This window comes from Vicia villosa, linkage group LG4 (assembly GCF_029867415.1).
Source record: "Vicia villosa cultivar HV-30 ecotype Madison, WI linkage group LG4, Vvil1.0, whole genome shotgun sequence".
In the NCBI taxonomy this organism is placed as follows: domain Eukaryota; kingdom Viridiplantae; phylum Streptophyta; class Magnoliopsida; order Fabales; family Fabaceae; genus Vicia; species Vicia villosa.
In genome coordinates this window covers 39,669,650-39,679,490 of record NC_081183.1, presented here as the reverse complement: position 1 = coordinate 39,679,490, position 9,841 = coordinate 39,669,650, and the positions used below count along the sequence as shown (strand labels likewise).

At 36.9% G+C, this 9,841-nt stretch overlaps 1 protein-coding gene across 1 annotated transcript; it reads left to right on the top strand.

Moving 5' to 3' along the window:
* The first annotated feature begins 7,083 nt into the window (after positions 1–7,083).
* Positions 7,084–7,953, top strand: LOC131597099 (uncharacterized). Its single transcript, XM_058869813.1, has 2 exons — positions 7,084–7,609; positions 7,706–7,953. Exons 1-2 carry the CDS (start codon positions 7,084–7,086, stop codon positions 7,951–7,953), a joined length of 774 nt encoding a protein of 257 aa, XP_058725796.1.
* The last annotated feature ends 1,888 nt before the right edge of the window (positions 7,954–9,841 follow it).

Sequence of the window (9,841 nt, the reverse complement as noted above, 5' to 3'; positions counted from 1 at the left end):
GGGTCAGCCTCCAACCATAGTTAATAAAAAGAGTCAAAATCCCTGGAAAGGGTTAGCTTCCAAAAAAAATAAGTCTTTTAATAGATAAATCCTCCAGTAGAGTAAAACTCCCCCAGTGAGTCCTTCACTATCAAGTAGCCACAACCTTGGGCTTTGTACAAGGCAGATGAACCACATTTCCTGTGTCAAAGATTCCTAATCTCAAGGATCTTTTCCCCCATAGAGTCATCCATACTCAGTTTCTTTAAGAGTCCGCCACAACCTTGGGCTTTATACAAGGCAGAAAATAATGTTTTCCCTAGCCAGAGTAGCCACAACCTTGGGCTTCATACAAGGCACAACTTAATAACTTCCCCAGTTAAAAGTCAGCCACAACCTTGGGCTTTGTACAAGGCACAAAATAGAGTCATCCATAGTCTTAAAAATTCAGTTTCCTCAGCAGTCAGCCACAACTTTGGGCTTCATACAAGGCACAAAAATAGAGTCTCCCTAAGTAGAGTCAGCCACAATTCTGGGCTTTGTACAGAACACCAAATAAAACCCATAAAATAAACACTCTCCAACTAGAGACAGCCTCAATTCTGGGCTTCATACAGAACACAAAAACTCCTTAGTTTAATTCTCCCCAGTAGAGTTATTTTTCAACAAAACAATAAATCAATCAAAAGCCTCAAGCTTGGGCCTCATTCAAGCCAGCTAAAAATCAAATCTTTCAAAAAATAGATAGACATAGCTCATCTTCATAGGTAGATATTTCTCTTATCTCACCACAAACAAACAATCATTTCCAACAATCATTTCAAACAACAATCATTTCAAACATTCTCCCATTTAGGACTTGTGAAAGGCATGCTCTGGCAACACACCCAGACTTGTACGACCCTTTCCCTAATTTGGTTGAGAATCTTTCATTTAAGAGGCAGGATGGCTGTCATACTTGATCAACCAAGTAGACTCCCCTCTTAATGAAACATCTTTTTTTTAGCTTTTATGTCACTTTAAGAATGTTTGTGGTGGAATAGTAGAAATACCTCTCTGTAAAGATGATTTCATGTCTCTTTATTGTAAACAGAGATTTAATTCAAAGCTTCAACCTTGAGCTTCAAGCAAGGCACCAAAAATCATTTAAAATACCTAATTAGTTCCCCGAACTACATTAAGCTCTAACTTCCATTAGGGATATGTAGGCATGAGGTTCACAAGGAATCTCAGCGAGCTAATAAAATACCAAAAATAGTCAGTTTGTCTGTCTGTCTGTCTTTTTTTAATTCAACTCAATTTCTTCTCCTAACACAAAGGAGAAACTTTCCCAATCATTAGCAGTAAACACAATCATAATGACACAGAGAAGGTTCCCGTAGAGTACTACGGATATGTAGGGTGCTTAAACTCTTCCCTATGTATAACCGACCCCCCGAACCCCAGAATTTCTAGTCTAGGTGAATCCCTACACTTAGCAAACTCCTAGGGTTAATTTGAGATCTTTTTCCCCTCTCCTACTCGTTAGGACAATTAAAAAGTTCGTGTGATATCGTAGGAAGAGCTGAAACAAAATTCATCCCGCCACGGGCGCTTCCTCCTTCCAAATTTCGCGTGAAGGGTCTAGCGTGCCGTCCTCCCAAGTGAAACGGGGAGGTAAAAAAACGACACCACAACAATGTTGATACAAGAATGGTCTGACTACTTTGAGAGGTTGATTTGACCAATTTATCCTTTGTTGGTTAAGAAAGAAAGAAAAGAATAAGAAAGAAAAGAAACTGAAGAGAAAGGCCATAGAAGCAGGACCTGAAGCTAAGCCAGAAAAGAAGCAGAAGAACCCCATAGATTCTCTCAAAGTACAATCTGATGATTACCTTGAAAAGTGTATTCATAGAGCTTTTCTTGAAGATTCTTCTGCCCTTCCACCTCAGAAAAAGCCTCCTCCTTCTGTAACTCCATCCTCTTCTTCAACCATAAACAGAAACCAACCACCTTCTTCTACACCTATTCTGAACCCTCAACCACTAAATACTATCCCCCAAACTCCTTCTGAAATTTTTCTTTCATCCACCTCCACCAAAGATTCTTCGTCTTCTTTAACCTCTTCCATCATCCCTGCTTTGTTTTCCAGAGAATCTAAACCTTACTGTCTTCTTTACCCTGACTATCGTTTCACCTTCAACCCTCCTGAACCATCGATTGGTGTTAGTTATTACATGCTAATGGATAAAGTAAAAATAGGGTTGGATACTCTGAGAGCTGCTTATGACTCCAATTTGGATCATGCTGCTTCTAGAGCTTTGTGGAGAATCTTTGAGAAGGACATTCAGAATGATATTCTGAACATCCAAAAGAGATGCTTGGCTGCTGCACCTGAATCTTCTGGTTACTTTTTGGATTTAGATGATGGTAAGTACTATCATCCTATCAGAAACTACATACCTCTTGAGGAGAAGCCATTTTTTGATGAGCTCGAGGAAGTTCATCCACTTGCAATGGTTGTGTGGAAGCCTAGCTACAGTGTTCTGACTGGAGACTTTCAGTCGATATTCAACTGGTTAAGGGAGAATCCCTCTGCTAAGGCACCAAATATGGTATATCCAGAAGTTGAATATCCTTCAGAACCTTCTGCTCCTACACCTCCAAAGAATTTGGTTTAAATTCTTAAGGCTCTTGAGACTTCAGAAGTTGCACTCCCTGCTCCTGTTTATGCTGAAGTTGATGCTGAGAATCAAGTTGCTGAGAACATTCTGCTGAGAAACTTCCTGTTCAGGAAAATCCAGATGATGTTCTCATGATTGATGCTGCTGTTGAGAATCCTACTCTTCTGGACAATAGCTGTGACGCTTCTTCTGCTGAACCTTCTGTTCTGGTGAATACCATGAAGGCTCTTCAACAGAATCAAGCTGATCTTGCTTCTCGTCTGGATAAGCATGAGGATACTCACAATGAGTTTCGATCGTTTATGAAGACGCAGACCGAAAGCACTGTTGAGATTCAAAACCTTCTGGCCAAGATAGTTTCTAAGTTAGGCTAGTCGTAATGTGTCTTGGTCTTAGTTGTTTTCTTGTTTTCTTGCATCTGTTTCTTGCATCTGTTTCTTGCATCTGCTTCTATCCTTTTGTATCTTCTGATATTTTGTTGAATCAATGAAATATTATCTTCTTCATTTTATGTTGTTTTATCATCTGAATCTTTTTAAATGCTTTTTGATGTTATGACAAAGAGGGGGAGAAACATGATAATTGATTTGGTTTATTATATCAGTTGATGGGATTAAGTCTTAACATTCCTAACATTGTTTACAAGTTCTATGTCTTTGAGATTTTTTGCAGGATTGAAGATATTCTGAAAAAGCTCAACATGAGAAGCAAATACATGAGGAAAAGCAATTCCATAAAGAAGCATGTTCTTGGAAAAATTGAAGCAAGCTTAGTGCTGTGAAGCTTCAAGATCAGAAGCAAAAAGAATGTTCTGATATTCTCGTGGAAGAACATGCTCTGATACATTCTCTTCTCTCATATGCTCTGATATTTCTTCTTGATAAGAATCTATCAAAGCTTGCTCTGGTACATGTTCTTTCTCTAAAGAATGCTCTGATTTATTCATGCTCTGATTACTTTTGTCTAGTTTGCTCTGAAACATTTCAGGATGTAAAGATGCTCTGATGATGCTCTAATACATTCAAGAATATTCTGATATAATCAAGCATGCTATGAATCAAGAAAAATTCAAAGCTCTGAAGCTGTCCTATGGAAGCAAGAAGCAGAAGCTCTGAATGTTTTGAAGTTCTAGGCAAAGTGAACGTCTCTACCGAAATGGAAAATACTCGGGGAAGTCTTTTATTTATAAATTCTTCCAGTATTTATTTCAGGGGGAGATTGTTAATCTCAGGGGGAGACACATTCACACATTCTGATTATATGCTTATGCTATAACTGTGTAATTGTCTTTGGTCATCTGATATTCTTATTGCAAATTCATATCAATTATATATGTTTTTGTCATCATCAAAAAGGGGGAGATTGTTAAAACAAGATTTTTTCTGATCAATATTCTTGTTTTAATGATAACAATGTATATGAATTTTGTATAAGATAATGTGGTACTATAATCCTTTACATTTTCCAATTCAGGAATTATATAAGGAGTACGCACAATTCAGCGCCAGAAGCACTGACTCAGAAGGTTCAAGTATGCAACATCAGAAAATGCTCTCACAAGACATCAGAAGATGGTCAAGCAGAATCAGAACATGGTCTATGAAGCATCAGAAGAACATGAGATCAGAAGCAGAAGCACTGAAGTTCTTATGGTATCACGCTAAAGCACTTCAAAGTCAGAAGACAAGAAGATGCTCTGCACCAAGTTGTTTTACTCTGATTATTCAATCGTTGTATCTACAAACATCAGATCAGAAGTAAGTACAAGATGACAGGCTACCCTGACTGACAAAAGGAACGTAGAAGCTACAAAAGGCAAAGTCAGTAGAAGCAGTAAAAGCAAGGCTCGAGGTAGTTGACAAAAGAGTGAAACATTAAATGCGGAGCTGTACGGAACACGCAACGCATTAAATGCTCCCAACGGTCATCTTCTCAAACGCCTATAAATAGAAGTTCTGATGAGAAGCTAAACACACAACTCTTGCGCAAAAATACAGAAACACTGTCAAATTCAAAAGCTCTCAAACTTCATCTTCAACCTCACTTCACTTGTAATATCTTAGTGAGATTTAAGCTTAGAACTTAAGAGAAATATCACAGTTGTGATTATAGCTTTCTAAGAAGCATTTGAATACTCTTGTAAACATTTATTTTACATTGATTTGTAAAAGGTTCCTAGAGTGATCAAGTTGTGATTAGTAGACTCTAGAAGACTTAGAAGTTTCTAAGTGTTGATTTCCTAGAGTGATCAAGGTGTGATCAGTATACTCTAGAAGACTTAGAGTGTTTCTAAGTGGACAACCATTGTAATCAAGATTGATTAGTGGATTAAATCCTCAGTTGAGGTAAATCACTCTAAGGGGGTGGACTGGAGTAGTTTCGTTAACAACGAACCAGGATAAAAATAATTGTGTTATTTGTTTTTATCTTAAGAGTTTTTAAAGTCACACTTATTCAAACCCCCCCTTTCTAAGTGTTTTTCTATCCTTCAAAGACATGGTCTTCTAGCTGACCAATGTGACCAACACATCTTCTTTCACCAGTACAGCTCCTAAGTGTCCTCCTTTCACTTAGAATCCCGACTTTGGGTTGATTATATTTGTACCATTACAGCACCAATCAACAGATATCCCAGTAGGAGTCTCCCTGCTTTTGTTATCTCTGCACATGCCTTTTAAGACTTGACTCCCCCTGTCTTGGACAATCATAACTCTGGCTGCTCAAAAGTACTCGAGCACTTCACATGACATGGATACATCTGATTTGTATCCCAAAACATCCACAATAAGTATCTTGACCTTTAGAGAGGGCATGAAGTCATGCATACATAGTCTGAAACCAACCTCCATCCTTTTCTTGGTGTGCTTACAAGCTTTACTAAGATTCAGACTTACTGACAGCAACAGAAAAAGTACCTTAACCTGGTATGCTGATCAAATTAACCTTCTGCCATTCACTAGTATTTTCTGATACTAATGAAGACTTCAACATAGTAGATATGTATTTCTTGAGCATACTACTAAAATAAGAATCTACCCATTCTAAACCATATACGAACTGTCACTTCTGATCACGGTGTTTGAATATTAAGATTCATGGTCCAAAGCCTTTTCACAGACTATTATCAGCAATGATGTTACAACATCATTTGGGACATTTGCTTCAAAAACCCATCTTTTGGTTCTTGAATCACTACCTCAAGGACTCATTGTGCACCAAAGTCCTTTAGGAAACTTTAACAGAAATCTTACTACTGTAGTATGTGAGATAAGCAACCTCTCAATCATTTCCTGATAACAAATTATCAGAAAGATGACTTGCCCACACTTCAAATTTGTACCCTGACTATGTCATGGTCATTCATCAGATACGTGCTCATCTTCACACACCCAGCAGATGATATGATTTCCCTCCTTTAGAGGTGTAGTCAGCTGACAAGACTGCCTCCAATATACAAAAACAATAAGTGACATTGTTATGCACCACTTGAAGAGGGTGGATTTTACAGCATAACCATAGTCACATTAGCCACTCCTGATTTTGTCAGTTGCTTAACTCTTAAACCCATCCTCGGTTGGTAATGTGATTGTCGCTGCTCCTTTAACCATAGTTTACAACACTGATTTGGCATTGAAGGAGCCCCAAACATCACATGCAACAAGTTCTGAAGGACCATCTATAGGTAATTATTCCAACCCTACTCTTGACAAAATCAAAGAAGGTAGTAGATATGTTGATAGAGCGATTAGACGTCTAGTCTCTAGGGTGTTGAATGAAGATATTCTTGTGGCTAGGATTTCTCGACCCCTTTCCCAAATTATTCCTCCCACCAATAATGATGAAGTAGAATAGACAACTGATGCCTCTAAAAGTGATGATTCTGATAACAATCTGCACAAATTTGCTGACTCTGTGCTAAAAACTACTTGAGCTAGAGGAGAGGGAAACATGGAGGCATCATCTTCTAGGGGATCCCATCCATCCAATCAGGATAAACTGTGTAATAAGACTGTCAATCCTATCATTAATTATGTTGACTTATCCTCTGATGATGAACTCATCAAAAATGTGAATTCTAGGATTGCAAAAAGTTTACGGACTAGAAAAATTAAATTTGTGGCTGATACAAATTCTCCCAAACCTAACAGGAAGCAGGTTTTTGTTGGGCTTTTTATGTCTTGGAGAAAAGTGAATGTTTCTTCCAAGAAGAGAAAGATTAGGACAGAGACTGAGTCTGAAGATGATTTTGGTGATGTTCATGATATCACACGTGTAAAGAAAACTGTGACCAAGAAGTCATCTATGAATGTTTCAGACATTCCCATGGATAAAATCTCCTTTCATTTTGTTGACGGTGTAGGCAAATGGAGATTTGTGTAATCAAAGAAGGATTGGCCTGGAGAGAGTACTAGGTCAGGATGCTCTCAAAATCAAGGAGATCATGAACCTAGTTTCTGATGCTGGGCTCATTAAAATTATAGATGGCTTTGCTAAATGCTATGAGGTTCTAGTTAAGGAGTTTGTTATGAACATCCCTGTGGACTGTGCTGACCCTGAAAGCCAAAATTTAAGGAAAATTTATGTAAGGGTTAAATGTGTACACGTCTCCCCTGCGGTGATCAACAAGTATTTGGGAAGAAGTGAGGACGAGGGATGTGACCTGGAGGTGATTGATAATCAAGTCTGCAGGGAGATCACTGCAAATCAAGTCACTACTTGGCCTATGAGAGGCAAATTGTCAGCTGGTCAACTCAATGTGAAATATGCCATACTGCACAGAATTGGAGCTGCCAATTGGGTTCCTACAAATCATACTTCAATAGTGGCAGTTGGGTTGGGGAAGTTTCTCTATGTTGTGGGTACCAAAACTAGCTTCGACTATGGTACTTATATTTTTTATCAGATTGTGAGACATGCTGAAACCAATGCCACCAAAATGCTTATTGCTTTCCCTTCCTTGATCTGTGGTGTTGTCCTTAACCAGCACCCTGGAATCTTGTTAAGCACTTATGTGGTTTGAAAGAGAGAGTCTGCCCTATCTCTCCTTGAAAAATTATTTGCAGGTAAACATGTTGCAGATATTGTCCTGGCATCTACTGAGAAGAAACCGTCTACCAAATTTGATGTGATTTCAGCTCTGAAGGAGACCTGCAAGGACTTGGATGAGATCATTGCTACCAGTACCAAAAGGAAGCTTGATATTGAGCAATTAATCAATAGTCTTGAACATTCTGATGGAAATAAGATTGGTGATAACATTGAAGAAGAACCTGCTGAGGCACATCGTTCTGTCGAAGGCACTGCTACATAGAACTCTGTTGACCATGCTGAGAACCATACCTCAGGTGAAACTAATGATGAGAATGAAGATGATGTGTCTGGTTCTAGTTCTGATGAGGAAGATTGAGGTGTTTGGCTCTGTTTTATGGTTGCTTCATAACTTTCATTTTGGCACCTCATTGTGCTTGGTCCGTACTAATACTTATTATGACTCTAGCTATTGGTTGATCTTTATATATTCCTACTCTTATATTAGTGTTATATATCTGGCATATTATGGCTAAAAAGGGGGAGAGAGTAGAAAGCTTAAAGCTTAATTGTAAATTTATTTTTTTGCTACCTTCTATTGATTATGGCTTGGTTGAGGGAGAAAGATTCATGTATGCTATAACAAGTGTTGTGAGGTTGAGGGGGAGTGTAGCGATGAAATTTGTGAGACTAAAGCCATTGAATACACTTAGCTCATGTGTTTAAATAGAGTCGCCACCGCTCTTTAAAGTTTCCAATAGACATGGGAGAAAGAGAGAATAAAACCCAAAGAAGATTTTTAAAATAAAAACTAATAAAATAAACAGAGATTTAGGTACGGGGGGTTTGTTATGCAAGGGGAAGACTTTAAGCACCCCTCACATCTATGGTACTCCATAGGATCCTCTTTGAAAATACTGTAATTATTGTTTGTTGTTATTTTGAAAATTCCTATGTGTTTTTTTGTTTAAATAGAGTGGGGGATGAGAAAAGAAAGTTTTAAAAGTGAACTCGATAAGATATCGCATCTTAGGCCTACATACCCCTTAAGTGCAATAGGGAAGTCAGAAAGTGGCAAAATATTTTTGGGTGTTAAGCTTTAACATACTCAACGGGTTTTTAAAATGTTAAGCTTTAACAATACTTAACAAGTTTTTAAAATAGGCCAAGCTTTAACAATACAAGGTCTAATGGTCTAAGAGTAGTTTCACCGGGAATAATTCTCCTCTTAGTACCAAGGTTTTAAAGAAGGGGGTTGGTTGAGCATTAACAATACAAAACCAATGGTTGATTTTAAAAAGGTTGAGCTTTAACAATATAAAACCATTTTTAAAACAAGTGTAAAAGAGTTGAGTACCTTGACAATTTTAGTAAATACCATTCTCATTCCTTTGGATCCTCAGCAACAACTCAAGCAATCAATCAATGGATACCTCAAGTGTGTGTGTGTGATAACATGTGTCACAAAACACAAACAAGTGAGTATAACAAAGAGATCAATGTAAACTCAAATGATAATGAATGAAAGGATGTTTATACCTTAGGATCATTTCATGTATGAATGAATATGATATAATGATGGATGGATAGATATCTCATGCATATGGTTAGTAAACAATGTATATATACAATGATAATATAATGAATAAAAGTACAAGTGTGCAAGGATAAAATCAACAAGTATATGTACATAAACAAGGACAGTGATCAAAGCAACAAGTCATATTAACATGGTGAGGCTAAAGATCATGGATTTCAAATTATGGTTTTGAAAATTAGGGTTTTAGAACCACATTTAAACCTAATTGATTTTTAATGATTAAAGTACCAAATTCTAAAGGAGAATTGGTCTAAGGGTACATGGTAACCTCAAGGAGACATTATCCTAAACTAAAAAATATTCACACAAAAATAACAAGAATTTATTTGATGGAAATATTAAAAGAGAAATAATTTTTTTGTACTTTTAAACATATAAAAGGAATTGTTTTGATTTAATTTTAAAATTATAAAATAATAAATATTATTATATTTTTAAATTATATTATTAAAATAGATAACATAAATGAGTAGTGTACAAAATTTGGTTTAAAAATAAATTGTTTTGCTATTTTAAATAAAATAAGAAAGTTGTAAAAGAAAATGAAATAAATAAGTGGTAAAAAATTAAC

Bases quoted from the DNA above. Each gene is read 5' to 3' on its own strand.
- LOC131597099 (XM_058869813.1), top strand. From the start codon at position 7,084: ATGAACCTAGTTTCTGATGCTGGGCTCATTAAAATTATAGATGGCTTT. The intron at 7,610-7,705 runs GTGTTGTCCTTA...AATTATTTGCAG, and splicing joins TTTCCCTTCCTTGATCTGTG to GTAAACATGTTGCAGATATT.